The 17544-nt window shown below is 36.0% G+C and overlaps 1 protein-coding gene across 2 annotated transcripts in view; it reads right to left on the bottom strand.

The window, feature by feature from the left end:
- HMGCLL1 (3-hydroxy-3-methylglutaryl-CoA lyase like 1) overlaps nt 1–17544 on the bottom strand; it is a 73125-nt gene that overhangs the window by 33436 nt on the left and 22145 nt on the right. For both annotated transcript variants that reach the window (XM_021551240.3, XM_021551241.3), the window contains exons 5-6: nt 16456–16604; nt 1534–1597 (exon numbers count right to left, since the gene is read on the bottom strand). In XM_021551240.3, coding sequence (XP_021406915.1) covers nt 1534–1597; nt 16456–16604 — 213 coding nt within the window. The remainder of the gene's footprint in view (nt 1–1533; nt 1598–16455; nt 16605–17544) is intronic.

Below are 17544 nucleotides of genomic sequence, written 5' to 3'. Positions count from 1 at the left end.
GGGTCGATCTCTTCCACCGGGCAGCAACTGACAGAACAAGAGGACACAGTCTCAAGCTGCATCAGGGAAGGAAGGCATAGCTTGGATATTAGGAAAAAAAATTTTACCGAAAGAATAATAAAGTACTGGAATTTTCTTCCCAGGAAGGTGGTAGAAGCACCATCTTTGGATGTGTTTAAAAAAGACTGGACTTGGCATTTGGTGCTATAGTCTAGTTGAGGTGTTAGGACATGAATTGGACTTGGTGATCATAGAGGTCTCTTCTGACCTCATTATTCTGTGGTTCTGTGATTCTATGAAAATAAAATAGCTCCGTGAGTAAAAGTTTGCAAGTCTGGAACATTAAATGGCAATCCCACTGGCAAACTGAGAAGGAGATCTGCTCAGTAAAAGGAGCTTTTCTCAGTAAAAAACAAGCAACACATGAAAAGAAGCCAGTGGGGGAACATGGTAAACAGTATGTGATCTGCTCTAACTAAAGTTGTGTCATTTCTAACCTTCACTTTGTATTAAAACAAATACATTTAGAAATACTGAGTACCTTCCAAATTAGCTTTTTTTTTTTTTTTTTTTTTTTCCAAAGAGTCTGAGTCTTTGTGTGGATGTTGTGGGAGAAGTATTATCACGAATTCCATCTGGAGTGTATACTAGAAGAAGATGCAGGAGAACAGGACCTGAAAACTACCCACACAGAACATAATAAATCAGACAAATGTTGACTAGTTGCTAGTGCTACAAACTGAAAAATAATGGTTTGGATATTCTGCTAGATCAACAGAAATAGATGATTAAGTCTCCTAGAGAAGACAAGACTGTCTCTAGGTGGAAGGCCAGCATGTTCTGTCTTAAGTCTCTTGGAATTTTTAGTCCACTTTCTTTTTTTACAGTCCACTTTGATGCCCACTTTGCCTTCCTGCAAAGTTTTACACTCCTGTTTCACTCATCTCTCTTCTGGAAAAAGGGCTGGACTAAGATATCTTCTTCCTTATCCTATATTCTAAATGGGAAAAAGGGGCAGGGAGGGAAGGTGCAACTTATTCTGTCATGGCACTAGAGCAATTTAAGAAAACAAACTGAGGGTGAGTTTTGGTTGATGTGTGAATCAATCACATGACCCTCACCAGAAGCACAAAGACAACACAGTGTGCTTACACCAGCATAAAATTGATTTTAAAAGCAAAGACCTGTGCAGGAAACCCTCCTGTACAACATAGTCCATTGACATATATGCTTGAGTCTATTTCCTTAAGTAATTTCTTACCTTCTTGCTAGACGAAGTAGTGCATAATATTTTTTCTCATGACTAATAACAATCAAAATATGCTATTTTATCACATTTATGTATATGGTTATGGTACCATATACCACTGTATATGGTTAAGTGAGGTTATGCACCAAGTTTTAGCATTAGCAAGGTTTTTTTCTTGTTTTCCTTAAATTTTTAATTTTTTTTTTATTACTAAGTACTTACAGCAATTTTAAAATGTATTTTTTATTCATTAAAAAGACAAGCCATTAAAAATTCACTCTTACTTCAGCCACTTTATCTGGTACAACATTTCCTTCATATGGGCATCCCAAGGCACAGGACACATACCTATAACAAAAAGAACACACAACATTCTGATTTATATATTTTTTAATTTATTTATATATTATATATATATATGTATTCACCCATGTTATATTACAAATAGATTAAATATAATTTTGAACATATAAACCAATCAACATAAAGATTTGAATGAAAAGTTTAAATTACATCAGATGACAACAGAAGATTTATCAATTTTCCTTTCAGATCACAGAACAGCAATGCAAAGCTTTATTTATGCTCAATATGTGTTACGAGTTGTATAGGACTGTCAATGTGGCCAAGTTTACAATGTTGTAGGACACTTGGTTTTTCTTGGTATTTCTGTCTGAAGCTGCAAAAGTCAGCTCAAACTTTGCCTTGCCTTGCCCTCACAGGGTATTCAGAGAAATATATCACTTTCTTCCTTGTACTACCTACCCAGATCACAAACTACTCCACACAACCCCACCATCTCATCAGAATTATGGTGAATAAGGAAGCTTTCACACTCTCTCTGTACTGGCATTTCTGTCCCAGTGCCCCAGAAGAATTATAGCTCCATTGCAAGCTGTAATTTAGGCCTGCCTTGGGACAAGAAGAAACTGAGAAGCCAAACTGTGTCCCTCAGCAGCTACTGGCTCCACGAAGAACAAAAACTGAAAGCCACAACCAAACTTCAGCCCTAATTCTCTATTAGCATAGAATTCAGTTTAAATTTCCCCTTTTTAATGATTATTAAGACCCATGAAATTCTAATAAAATTTCTAATTGTTTATCTTAAATTGATCAGGAATATGATTAAACTAACCAGAAACATCCAGTCAAAATCAAGTGTGACTGTAAAAGGATTTACAACAGATTCAGAGGCCTGCAGAGCCCCAGTCCCAGTGGGAGGTTGCTCAACTGCTTAATAGGAGAACAAGAGCCTTCATCGATCTCCCATCATTCCCTTTCGCTCAACACCGAAGGATATAATGTAAAATTATACATTGTATAATGCAAAAGGGATTGAACGGATGCCAGTTTGTAAGCAGTCAAGGTCCATGGGGTAAAGGATGTATTGTTTCTTTGCAGTTGAAGGAGAAACTGATTGATAGAATGTGAAATTAAGATCAGTAACAGGCAAAAATAAATTGCAAAAAAAAGTCCATATTTTAATGCATAGAGTGTATTCCATCCCTTATATGAAGACATGGTGCTGGCTCACTAGAAGTAACAGTAAGAATTAAGCCAACCTTATATCTAAAAGGAGTCTGATTAGCTCTGACAAAGAAATGGAAATTAATTTCGTTTCCAGAAAAGTGGTTGGGTCCATTACATCCTGCTCATAATTTTAATCCAGATGCCTACTAGGCATGATTTCAATTATCTATATGTCATTATGAAAACCAGGTTTTGGAAACCTGACCACAGAATTCATTAACCATCAGCCTCAATTTACATGTCACTGTTTAAATTCCAAAATTCTGAATTTTCATATCTACATTAAAGATAATGTAGCTACTGTTAACAGTTAAACACTGTCCTGATTTTCAGTGACATGTAATTGAAAAGCAATTCAGGATAATTTCCTTAATTTTTTATGCATACAGTTTTTCAAATGAAACTAAGTGTGAAGAATTTCAGACCGAAAAGATTGCTTTTTACATAATACTACAGTGCCTAGAGCTAGTGACTGCATACACCTACTGAAATTATTTTCAATATCAGCCACAGCATTTTTATGAAGTGATTAAGAATAGCACTAAATATTAAGTAAATGCAAAACATATAGTATGTATGTGCACATGTTCCCTTTACTTACATATCTTTACAGGTTCCTAATGGCTGCATATGTCAGATCAAGAAGATACGCATTTGGTAGTGATAATGTGGCATGAACGACATCTGGGATGAAGTAGGGCAAACAAAAGTAAAAGCAGGCCAAAAGGTATCTAGAGAACAACAGAATACTCCCTGTGGTTCACACCAGAGAACAGAAACTTGCCTGAGCTCACATAATTCAGCTGGGCCTGCTGGGGTATGAAAGTATGTGGTGACCTGAGGAATCTGCCTGCTACAATACACAAATCTGTTTAAGATTATGAACTCTCTGCATACTTACACCATTGCAACTCGACTGACATTTTAAACAAGGAAAATATGGTAGATATAATCTATCTGGGCATCTGATATTCAATATTAAACTGGAGAAAATAGGGATTACTGAAAGAATTTGACAGGAAAAGAACTTCCTACCAGAGAGACAACAAAGTCCTGTGAAGAATGAAAAAACAATTTTTCAATAGAGTTCATCAAGAATCAGCTTGGCAGAATTTTATCTAATATCTTCACTTAATGAGTTGGAAAAAAAGAAGAGATGTGGTGATAACATCAAATTTGAAAGTGAAGTACTTAAATGCAGCTGTAAAAGAGCAAAGTGCACTCCAGACATATATCAGGATAAGCATTTTTAATAGAAGACATAAAATATCAGACAGAATCACAAAATAAGCTGAGCTGGAAGAAACTCACAAGGATCATTGAGTCCAGCTCCTGGACCCTGCACAACACCATTCCCAAGAGTCACCTTGTGACTCAGGCCATGTGCCTGAGAACATTGTCAAAATTCTTCTCAAACTCTGTCGGGCTGTAAGCACTTCCCTGGGGAGCTGTTCCAGTGCCCAACAACCCTCTGGGTGAAGAACCTTTTTCTAATATCCAATCTATTCTCCCCTGGCAAACCTTCAGACCATTCCCTCAGGTCCTGCCACAGATCACCACAGAGATCAGATCAGTGTCTGCCCCTCCTCTTGCTCTCATGAGGAAGCTGTAACTGCAATGAGATCTCCCCTCAGTCTCCTCCAGGCTGAACAGACCAAGTGACCTCAGCTGCTTCTCATACAGCTTCCCCTCAAGGTCCTTCACCATCTTTTTTTCCCTTCTCTGAATGCGCACAAATATCTTTCTCTCTCGTATTGTGGCATCCCAAACCCCACACAATATTCCTACTGAGGCCGCCCCAGTGCAGGGCAGAGTGGGACAATCCCCTCCCTTGCCCGCTGGCCATGCTGGGCTGGATGCCGCCAGGACAGGGCTGGCCCTCCTGGCTGACAGGGCACTGCTGGCTCAGACTCAACTTGTTATTGACCAGGACCCTCAGGTCCCTTTCTGGGGCACTGCTTTTCAGCATCTCATTCCCCAGTCTGTCTGTACATCCAAGCTTGCCCCATCCCAGGTGCAGAATCTTGCATATTCCCTTCATAGGGTTGGTGATTGCCCAGCCCTCTAATTTGTCATTCTCTCTCTGCAGGGCCTCTCTGCTTTTGAGGAAGTTGACAGGTCCTCACAGTTTTATATAATTTTCAAGCTTGCTTAGTATCCCTTCCAGTCCTATGTCCAAGTCATTTATGAAAATGTTGAAGAACACAGGGCCTAAGATGAAGCCCTGTGGAATTATTTTTGAAAAGGTCTTGCTGCATTCTCTTAGGAAATGAAATACAATTTGAGTCAGTTGCAGAAAACTACATGTAAGCTGGAACATAGGCAGGCAAGCACTGACTACTGCTAGTGCAGAGTGCCTAGCATGTGAAAGAGTGAAGATAATCATGTGTCTGGTCTGAGTATTTGCCAGGAAATTTAGAATTAAGGCAGTGCTGTGTGGGATGCTTTGTAATTGCATCTGTGTGTTTCTAAACTATTAAGTGGATGTGTGAGGAATTATGTTTCGATATAAAGGTAGATCTGTTATCTACAGATAAATTTGGCTGTTACATTTTTCTTTGATTTTTGATGAAAGAACTCAAAGGGCATTAAAATCACAAGAGAATACCACCAAATCAGACCCCCAATACCTCCACCCACATGACTCCAACATGGGAAACAACTTTGAAGGGTATTCTGCAGAACTGCTTGGAAAGAAGAAAATTACCAAAACAGAGCCACAGAGAGCAGCAGAAGACACAAGTTAAAGGAATAGTCTGGTCAACAGCAGCAAACACTACTGACAAATCAAGAAGAATGAAGAGAGACTACTGTTTCCGAGATCTTGTCATCAGGGAGTTTGGTGAGAGTTGTTGCAGTTGCAAGCAAGGAACAGAAGCCAAAGTGTAGGAGTTATAGGAGGGAATCACAGAAGAGGGCCTCTGGACAGTAATTATAAACAGCGCCTTCAATGAGCTTAGGAATGAAGAAGAGATAGGAGATGAGATACGATATGAAGAACCAAGTAGGGTCAAAGGTGCAATTTTTAAGAGGCAAATGCTTGCTTCTATTGCAAGTGGAAAAGAGCCAGAGGACAGTGAGAGGTTAAGAAAGAGAATAAGGGAGGGAAGAAATAAGAGGAAGAACAGAACATGGGGTCACTGGGGCAAGTGGAGGGGGTACAGCTGGAAAGCAGACAAGAAACTTCTGCTTCTCTGACAGTGGAGAAGAAAGGACAGAAAGAAGAGGATGTGGTATCTATTTTTCTTAGGAGATCCTATGTGAAGAAAAGCAGTAGAGGAAAGAGAAGAGTTTGAGCAATAAATTACAGAGGCAACTGGGATTTAATTTGTGAATTCAATTAAGTTGGAGAATACAGCTGCTTTCTAAAAAGATAGCAGGACTGAAACTAAAAAATATATCATAATGAAAGAGACTGTTCTGGTCTCAGAATATTAATGGGATACTCCACAGTATGAGAGCAGAAGCAAATATCTGGGAGTTCATAAAGTGGAATCTGCAATGGAAGTGTTTAATTATTAAGTATGTGCTTAAATCTTTGCTGAATCAAGGCAAGACATAGCCTAACTAGGTCTTCAGCACACAGAAAAAGACAACAGCCCATGAAGCCAGAGATGGAAAGAAGGACTTGCAAGTGAACACATTGATACATGATGCTTTAACAACACACAAGTACATGCTGTTTCGCTCACTCAGGTTTTGAGAAATCAGAATCTTTCCCTTTAAGTGATAAAAAGAAGTTTTCTACTTGTTTCACCTGGCAGAGTTTACCCAGTTGCTCGTCTGTCTGCAGATTTCACTGCATCATTCAGTCTTCTACTAAATTGTTTCTATGCATATAAAACAAAACCAAAACCTAAAAAAACCCACAACTTGACTGTGTAATATTTTGCACAAAAATGTTGAACAGCCTCTGGGGATGGGGAGGGAGAAGGAAGAGGAAGAGAGTTTTCAATTTCTTCCAGTAAGCCAAAACCAAATTTCAATGTTCCACAAATGTATAGACAGTACTAGGTCCCCATGATCAAGGTCACTAGGAATGGTGATAATCACATCAGCCCAGTGCCTGTGAGGTGAAGGATATAAAGCCACAAACAGGGTAAATGAGCAAACATTTCTTAACCAAAGTGTGTTAAAAGGAAAATGAATCCAAGCAGACACTGAACTCCATGTTGTAATCAGCCCTTTGTCAACTTGTTTGAGCAGGAGTCCCAGAGCCAGATCCACAGCTGCTACCACAGCTGGAAGCATGAAGCCTCCTGAGAAGCCAGTTGCAGACTCAGATGCTGCTGTTTCCTGTTTATTATTATAGTGTAAGTTTGCATATAATTTACCATGTTCACTGCAGATGTATTTATTTTTATTGGATGTTTATGCTTAAATGTACATGCCTATCATTTTGTGAATTCATAATATTAAGGTTGATCTATTCTGTCTCTTTCCAAAGAAAACTATTTATTAAAAACAGGGAATCATTAGTGTAGGGAGAGAGAAAACACAAAGAAGTGAAGAGAAAGATTCCTCCAGAAATAGATTCTGCAAGCCAAGTTCAAAATGTGTAAATAAGGCCAGGATCTTTTCTCACATTTGATTTTAAAAACAACCAAAAAACCCCCCAAACACACTCCCTCTCCCCCCTAAAAAAAAAAAAAAAGAAAAAATGAAACAATCTCTCCATGTATTTAGTGCCCAGTTACAAGTAATATAGTGAATATGACAGAAAAAATATTTGCTAGTATTTTTAAATGCAAAAAAAAACCATTAAATTGTGAACTATGATAAGATAAAATACTGAACTATGTTCTACAAAATAGTTACTTCTCTAAAAAGTAACCAAACTGTTACAATAATGAAGGACCACTTAACCATTTAACTTGCAATAACTCTAGATACCTATGGAGCTATCAGTAACACACTAGCAAACACATCACACTGTTACCTTATAATTTCATATTAACATTTTACGTCTGATTTACACTACCCTTTAAGAAGACAAGGGGATCATTTTTACTTCCCACAAGGATCCCTCTTTTTTTTTTTTTTTTTTTTTAAAGCAGCTCTTCTGGCCTGCTATAAATATTTTCTCTCTGTAGGTACAAAAATAATGGGTAAAAGTTGGTATAAATTTATTCCTCAGGAAAACCTTCACAAAGTGCAATCATGCAGTCTGGTAAAGCCAGTTCCAAGATCCATTTCTTAACCTGTTGCCAGTAAAGAGAAATTCACTAAGTCCCCACATCCCAGCAATCTCTGGCTTCTTAAACTTCTCCAAGGCACTTATTCCAGCTGCCTTAATACTACGTAACCCTGTAGATTTGTTTACCATTCACATACAAAACTGTGTCCCTTCCAAGTCTGTTAAATGCTCATCTACATTTTGTTGTTTCCATAACCCCAACTATAGGCTCATTTATAGTGACATGAAGATGTTACACTGGTTTTACTACCTAGAAAAGTGATACTAGTATAAATCACAATATTCTCAAAATAATTGTGACTATGCTAAACTGCACAGTGTAGTCTTTAAAATGGGCAGTCTAAGGCAAATGTGAAAAAACATGTATTTGAGCCCTAAGTATTCTAGAAAACACGAAAATATGAGTTCTGAGTTTCTCTCTGTATTTGTAAGACATACATAGCTTCAAACTATGCATTTGTGCAAAACTGAATTGTTGAGTTTATCTTATAGATTTCTAATTACATCTAAAAGATTCGCTACTGTAAGGCTATTCAAGTATCTCAGTTTAAGTTACTTAGGATGGACTGTAATAAAGAGAAAAAAAAGAACATTGTTGAACTGAATTATAAAGATCTGATTATCCTGATAATCAGGAGTTTTAGATAATCAGGATGTGTCTTTATAAACAAAACAGGCTGTGCTATTAGTTTCTAAAACCAATTGTTGCAAGTACATTAAAATAAAAATAATTTATTCTTCCACATCTTCTTTTTCCAAAAGAAATCTCAATATCATTAGCACAAGACAGATATAACTAGAATCAATTATTTAAGTCTTTAATATATTTTGTTTAATATATATTAACACCAAAGTAAACCAATAATTATTTCCTGTAATCAAAAAAGAATAAAGTATGTTGCAACCTGTAAGCTTTATTATAGCATAATAGAAAAGGTGGTGGTAATAATAATAATAATTAAAAAAAAAAATAATAAAAAATAATAATAATAATAATACACAACATAGTTTGTTATCTATTTTTCAAGGTAAAAATATTGCTATATTTCAAGTTTATCAACCAATATTTGAATTCCGTGCAAACACAGATGTAAGCCAAATAGTGATATATTTCAAAATGCTTTTATGTACTGTGAACTGCACCATTCAACTCATTCTTAAAAGGCATAGGACATAAACAAAGGAATTACATAGAGCAATTCAGAATTAATGTTTGATTGCATGTGCTTAAATTTATGAAGCAGCAGCTTTGTAAAGAAATGCCTCTAGAAGTATTCTACAGCAATCACTTGCATCTGTTTTTTTAACGCTGAATCTCTAAATATTTGCATACACATTCACATTTGAACAAATTCCCTTAAAAGGGTGATTCACATGAACATTCTTCAGGTCTGGGTCATAAATACAGCTTGTAGTTGCTGACCACAGAGAAGTGTTTTTTTAGTAAAGGAAAAAAATACAACCTTTCAGGTTTATATCCCTTGTTAATTTTTTGTTAGGAAGTCCTACATAGTATTGAATGTTTCAGAGTGAGATAGTCTGATTTTATGTCACGGTCAGAGGACATAAAGCACCATTTTTGGAAAAGAGAGAAAAATACCAGTCCCTACTTCCTTTACTGTTCTATCATACTAATTGCAATTAATTCCTGCATCTTTTTAAATTTTGGAATACATTAACTGAGAAGAATCTAGCTTAATGGAATTCATTAACTTGAAGAAACCAGCTTATTCAGAATTTACTTAACATTTTCTTTATAAGTACATTCATGATACACAAGTTAAAGGACAATCCAAGTGATTACTTCTAATTACCATTTCCCACAATTTTTTATCAATCCTGGCTGTTAAGACTTAATTTTTAATCACTGAAGTTGTGATATTTTAGTAGTACCTGAATCATGCATTGCAAGGTGCAAATTTAAAACCAGCACTATTTTGTGTCACTTTGCATGTAAAACACACATAGTAGTAATTAGCTGACCATGAAGTTCATAACTGATTTGGCTGAGTGTCTTCACAGAGTATGTTCCAGATGTTATTGTAAAGTTTGTATGCATGTATTAGAAAAACTCCCAAACTAACCCAAAACCTTAAATAAAACCCAACAGAACCCCACCCCTTTATGATGCTAATAAATGGTCTAACTTCTAAGACCATATGCAACATTTCAATTCTTTATAAACATTTGAACTGATTTAGTAAACATTTAGAAAACTGTGGACTATCCTACAGATTTTAAATGTGACAGCTGACAACATAAAGTTTTTGGATGATGATGGAGTCAATGTTAGTGCAGCTGTAGTAACAGTAAGACATGCAAAAGCTAAAAGTTTAGTTTCAACTGTTTTGAGTGCATTTTTCATAAGATTCAAGTATTGTCAATGATTTATGGTCACTACATAAATTGTAAATTGCCAGTAAAAATAGGAAATACAATTTGAACCCCTTAAAATTATTTTTGGAAGTATTTTTCAATTGCTCAAATAAGGAGTTAGGGCAAGGCACTAAATTATCCATTTCCTGCAAATAAATAATGCATTAAACAATAATAGTGCTTTAGAAAGGAAACAATCTTTGCATTGAAATGAACACAAATACAGTTTATGCATATTGTTATTTTTATTACTTTGGTAATTGTAGAAAAATATTTAGCCTACAAAATTTATATTAGAATTTAAAATATGTAGTCCTGGGAGCTTACTTGAGGAAGGGCTGCAGGTTTTGGTGATGGTTCTTTAAATTAGCCAATGTCTAAAAGGGTGATTAAAAACTACGTCCACAGAGTAAAAATCTTTCACTGTATAGTCAACAGCTTCATTTTGTGCTAGCTTGCAGTACAAACCCTATTATTACATTTCTTCTATTTCTTGTAATTTACACAAGTTACATGGTCCTGATCCTTTGCCTATGAAGAAGTAGAATGGGATTCATTTGTTCTTATTCCTGATATCAGAGATGGTCATCCACAGCTTAGCCTTAGACAGGCCACCTATAGAATGAAAACACTGGATGGACCTAAACTCCTTTGCAGCCAAAAGGATGGATCATCCAGAGGGTGTTGCATCTTATCCTATGGCAGGTACTTTTAAAAAGCACATACAGTAAACCACAGCAAGAAGGTTGCCTAATTCCTTCTAGCAACTACCAGAAAATTTAGGATGACAAGCTCAGGCTTGTTCTGTGGTCATGCTTAGATGTGCCTCATGTTACAACAATAGTGAAAAATAATACATAATTATTGTCAGCAAATAATATCTACACAACAAAAAACCTGAAACTAATCCTCAGTTGAGTAACAACCAGTCAAACAATGAGCACCTATTCAAAATAGTGAATATCAAAAAAAGACTTGCCACAAACCCTTTACTGTCTCAGCATTTAAAAAAAATTGCATGGAAGCAGGATAGCAAAATGCTGTTTATTGTATCTGTCACTAAAAGCAGCTTCCTTAGAAACAGCTAAAGATGGGATGAAAAATCACAGACTTTAATAGCTAATTATTTTTTTATTGTTTTATTTCCAAGAAAAAGTCACCAGGATTGCACTGAATATTTCTGTGAAATCTCAATTTAAGTTTTACTTTCTGATTATCTTTTAATTTTTTTTCATTGAGGAAGAGAAACCCAGAGTTTTATCTCATTAAATACAATTAAAAACTCCAGAAGTCTTCCAAATGTACTGCAATATTTGGGGACTAATGAATTACTTTCTATCAAGTACTGATGAATTCCTTATAGTAGTGCAGGCTTCTCTACCAGAGTAAATAATAGAATAATTTTCTAGAATTAAGTTTGAAATATCAGACTGCTGCCATAACCTCCCTCCTCACAAGCATCTGAAATGTTGCCAACAGATTTACTTAATTCTTGGAATTGGTACTCAAAACTGATGCTTCTTCTTTAAGGGCATTTTCTCATTTTTTAACTAATTGGAAGTTTTAGACCTGTTAGAAGTTTTTTCAACTGCTGGGAGAGCTACTATTAAAAAAAGAAGTCCTTTGTGAATCCTCTATTTCTATATTCAGGCTTCTGCTATTGTTTTATGGTTTTAAGAATTCTACTCAAGAAAATACATTGGAGCTTTAAAGGAAGTAGTGAAGTACATAGACACTAAACTATCCCTTTTGATTATTATATCTGGGCAATCATTCTGTCTCAATGCTTTCCATAGACTCTTGTAATGCTGTAACCCATGAGAACTGCATCTGAATGAGTATGAACAGGGAGGGACACAAGACAAAGTATCAAAATATTTTGCAATTATTCTCTTTAAAACATATTTGTCTAGATTCTGATCCATAATACTATTTTATTTCTCATTGACTCCTCAAAATCTTCCCAGGATGGTTTTCTTAAAAGTGCACTTAAAATCCAAATGTATGGGGTTAACCAGTTCTCTTTTATCTTCTAACATATAGTGTTCAAAACCTTCTTTCCAATATTTTCATATACTGAAATCCATGTTTAGTGGATACTGAGAATTATTACCTCAGAAAAGGTTTTTTGTTATGAAATAAGGCTCTATATTCTGCAATTTAGATTCTCAGCAGGTTTTTAGCAAATTGGCTGCTTTATAATTGAGTTATATTAGATGACCCCTGGAAAAAATACCAGCAATTCTCTCTTAAACTTTTCAATTTTTCAAAGTATAACATTAGTCCATCATCTTATCTCTTGTTCCTCAAACTCAATTTTTACTGGAAAAATTAATTCTCAAACTAATATAATGTGATAAAGATACAAGCAACATTCACATAAATGTAGCTTCTCTTCAACATATATATCCTCTCTATTTGGATCCTTTACTTCATCACAATCTCACTGATGCCAAGATGATTTTTTGCCTTTTCTTTTATATACTTTTCATATAACTTTTATGTATCTTAAGTATTCTTAGCATGCATACTTGTAATTCCTTAAGTCTGATAACTTAGCATAGCCCTAGTATTTTGTTAGGCCAAGAGACCGAACATCCTAAAGGCCTCACAGCTGGAGGCTGGAAAACCCAATGCTATCTTGGGAAACCAAAGTCCTCTCTCGAACATATCCTGAAAACTAGAGTTTTGGCCATCCAGGGGGGAATTTCATGAGTGGGGGAATGTCACACCATTCATCCAGGCCTCCCATTGGGGCATCTTTGTTAGATATGCTAACTTGTAAAGTCTGTAAAACTGCATACACCATTTATCCCATGTGTACATCACGGCACATTCCACCTTGCACTGGTGCACCATAAGTCTCATTAAATATCAAGGTATAATCCCTTATCCCTTATCCGTGTCTGGCTCTCAGTTTTCTAAAACCAGGAAAAAGCATCACCACAAATTGAATTATTCTGTTAATGGCTATTTAATTCTGAATGATTCACTTTTCCTCTAAGCCTCAGGAAGAAAGCTAGAGCGCACTTAGATAATTTTCATTCACAACTTTGAATATGCTCACTTTATAACATATCTGGTATTAAGCATTTCTCTATTGAAATGTCCTGTAACATACTGCACCTGACATGACAGACTCAATAAAATTTTCCTTCATGTACTGTATGAAGTTTGTATTATGTTTGCATATTGCACTGAAATTAGAGATATCACTACTGCATACATAAAGTAGCACTTTCAAAATATAATCTGATTGTATTTTCCCTGAGTTCAATTATCTCCTTTCTCTTCATCTCTGTACTGTTCTGTTTGCTTCACCACCTGGCTCTTGATATTCCTCCCTTTTATCTCTTTGCTTTGTTTTCATTCTTTAAATTAATACTTTTTCTTTTTTGCTGTGCTGTTCTTCTGTTTTGCCATATTTTGCCTCCTACTTCTTTATCTTCGTTTGTTTTTTTTTTCTTTTCCTTCTTTTTCTGTATGAAGAAAAATAAAAGTCACATGGTTTGTCAGATAGTAGATAAAAATGTTTGGGAATATTGTAGAATCCTATCATGGGAACAGTTACTTCCGTCAGATCAGAGTAAGTGCTTCTGGTATGTTACAAATGCAATAGACATAATCTGGGCAGTGGGGTGGGGGAAGCACTATGCTGTCACTTTTTTAAACTTATGAAAACTAGTGCACAGAAGACAAGTTAATATTTTAAGTAGAAACACAATCAACAGGGGCTTCTTCATCACCTACAATTTACATTTTATGGACAAGTTGCAAAGACCTTTTTTTGACATCCTCCAGAATTATCCAAAAACTTCTGTAATAGGCTTGGAGGATTTCCTGGATGGTCGATTGCCTATACTGTACCATTTAGTTGAATTTTATTAGTTAAATGCAGGAATACTAAACATAAAATATCTCCTGAATTGCCTAGACATCTGAAAAAAAACCAGAAAACAGAAGTTTAGTGTAAACGTGTTCACAAGTGGATAAGGTTTGTTGCTATACACTTGCTGTTTTGTTCGAATTAACTGCCTATTCCCTTAACCACACCTGTCTGGGACCTAAAGTTTAGGCATCCCTGAGTTTAATCCTCCTGGGGAACTCAAATTGCTTGTTATGTTCTCAGCTTAGAATTTAATTTTAGAAAAAATGTGATGAACAGTGGTGGCAGACAGCTTTTAAATAACAGACCTCTTACTCAAGAAGTTGTTCAGGGAGGCAAATCATTACTCTACTGGCAGATTAACAACTGGAGAAAGTATTTAAACTCTGGTACAAGTTACTATTTCTTAATACATTGAGCATCCCTACTTGTCTATTTGGTGATTTTCCTCCTGAAATATACCCAGGCTAAGAAAAAGGAACCTGAGCATTTATGAGCTTTCCTTGGTTGGCTCTTGTGTGTGTGTGTCAATCATAGAAACACAATATGGTTTGGGTTGAAAGGGACCTTTAAGATCACCTAGTTCCAAAACCTCTGAAATGGGCAGGGACACCTCCTTCCTATAGATCAGGTTGCTCAAAGCTCCATCCAATCTGGCCTTGAACAACACCTCCAGGGATGCAGCATCCACATCTTCTCTGGGCAACCTGTGCCAGTGCCTCACCATACTCATAGTAAAGAATGTCTTCCTAGTATCTATTTGAAACCTGCTCTTTCATCCTGAACCTTTTCCTCCTTGTCCTGTCATTACAGTTCCTGATAAAGAGTCTCTCTATGGCTTCCCTGCAGCCCCCTTCAGATACTGGAAGGTAACTATGAGGTCTCCACAAAACCTTCTCTTCTACAGGGTGAACAGAGTCAACTTTCTCAGCCTGACCTTGTTAGTGACATGTGCCAGTCCCTCTGTTGGACTTACTCCAACAGTTCCATGTCCTTTGTACACTGGGGAACCACAACTCTATGCAGCACTCTAGGTGGCATCTCATCAGAGCAGAGTAGAGGGGCAGAATCCCCTCCCTAGCCCTGCTGGCCATGCTGCTTTTCATGCAGCCAGGACACAACTGACTTTCAGGGTGAGCACACACTGCTGGCTCAGGTGGAGTTTTTTGTCAACCAGTGCCTACAAATCCTTGGGTTGGACAAGATGATCTCCAGAGTTCTCTCTCAATCGAAACCACACTGCTGTTCTGTGATCGATCCTCTGGGGCACTGTTATAACTAGAAGTCAGATTTCCCTTTCTCCAGGCAAATGCCCAAACAACCACACAATGTTGTGAAAAAAAACGTGGGCAGTAGCATTACCTCATCACTATTTCTGGAGCAAAGACAGAAACCAGTATTTATTCCCAGACTGGTTTTCACATACATAGTCTCTGAGGTATCTACCTCTACCTATTTTCAGGTCCAGGTATTTTCTGAACATGATGTAGTTTACACTACTAGTAATCCTCAAGGAATCTCACTGCTGAGTTTCTCCTTGAATCTATGAGAGCCCTTCTGCATTCACAAGGACCTTCACTAATAATCTTTTGTAAGCAGTTCTTACCTGTGATGCAAAAGAAAACGGAAATGAAAATCAATACTGTTCAAGAGTGAGAAACATTCAAAATAATTTTAAGTTAAAAAATAAATACTGGATAATTCTAGAGTTTCATGCACTGGAGACTCAAAAGTTTCAATGCCTGGATCTTCAGGATAACTTATATACAGAATAAGTTTTTTCTTAGGAATAAGTTTATTTTCTCACTTTTATACCTTAATGCTGCAATGTATGTAGTGATATATTATGATTTCTACAATAAAATAAAAATTTGTAGGACATTTTTTTAAGGTGCTAGTGTTACAAAGTCTCAACAGCACAAAATAAATTTTATTCTGTTATCTGTGACAGTAAAAACTAATTTTTACAATAAAATTCATAAATACTCCTTTCATTTTTCAATTTCCACAACAAAAGAATTACCATCAGTAGTTAAAAATGCAAAAATGACTAAATATATTCAATCCTAACAAAAGTCACAGTAAAGACTATTCTTACCATTCATCTACAAAGCAAAAATTTGGTAGTAAACTTCTCTATTTGGTTATTTGGTACCAAATAACCCCTGTAACAATGACTCCAGTATCTCTGTATTACTTTAAAATCTTTATATTTACCCACGCACTGGAATATTCATATTCCTTGCAGATTTAGTGACTTCTTCAAACCTTTCTATGCTTTCTTCAATTGAACAATTAATATTCATTTTGCTAAAAGATTCAGATGCTGCGCCAAATACCGAGACTTCTGTAGCTCCTGCTGCAATCTAAAAAACACATTTCAAGAAAACAGAACTATAAAACTATATTAAAGTATTAGATTGAGCATTTCATTGTGTACAACAGTCTAAAATTTGGAAGTACCTTAAGTATATCATCCATATCTAAAATCTAATTTTAATTACAATTTTTTTAAGCTATAGCATACAGACGGATTGAATCATATATTGAGATCATTCACTATTGCATATTTTCTGCCTCTTCTTAGCAATTAAACATGTTTTTAAAGTGACGAATGATAAAGGTAATAAGATGTAGGAATTCACATGAACCAGCTATACAAAAAACTATTGTTAATACTTTTATATATCTGTTCAGAAAATTAAAAGATCATACAGTAACTACCATACTGTTTGCTCTCTGTGTGCATATGCCTAGAGCAGCAACAATAACCAACAGGGATTTCTTTGTTAGAGCCAACACTAGGATGACGGGCCCCATTGGTCTTCTTGGTCTCACAGTTAATAAGGGTAATATGGAAAATGTGTACATGAGAGGCTGCTGAGAGAAGTTTTAGCAAACACCATATTTTGAGCAAATACCTCAAAATGTGTAAATGTTGTGACTTCACTGAAGGGGCAACTAGCTTGAGCTTGTATTCAGTACCTCAGTAAATCAACTAATATGAGGCAAACTAGAAGCCAGCTAGAAGCCAAACTAGAACTGAAAGCCAGCTGGTGGGAGAAGAAAACATTTTAGCTTAAAAGTTAGAATAATTAACTAACACTCACTCTCCAGTCAGGATACTACTCTTGTTCAGTGAAAAAGTATGGAGCTTTTGCCTTTACTCCCTGCCACTGCAGGATAATGTTTAAAATTCAGCAACTCATACAGGGACAAATATTCTTTCAAACACAGGGAAAAAAATATCAGCAAGGAGTAATGCAGGAATCATCTACAACTATTTTTTCACTGTTTTCCCTTTAT

The sequence above is a fragment of the Lonchura striata genome, chromosome 3 (genome assembly GCF_046129695.1).
Source record: "Lonchura striata isolate bLonStr1 chromosome 3, bLonStr1.mat, whole genome shotgun sequence".
Lineage (NCBI taxonomy): Eukaryota > Metazoa > Chordata > Aves > Passeriformes > Estrildidae > Lonchura > Lonchura striata.
Note: the sequence above shows the minus strand (reverse complement) of the source record. Positions and strands in the feature narration are given on the sequence as shown.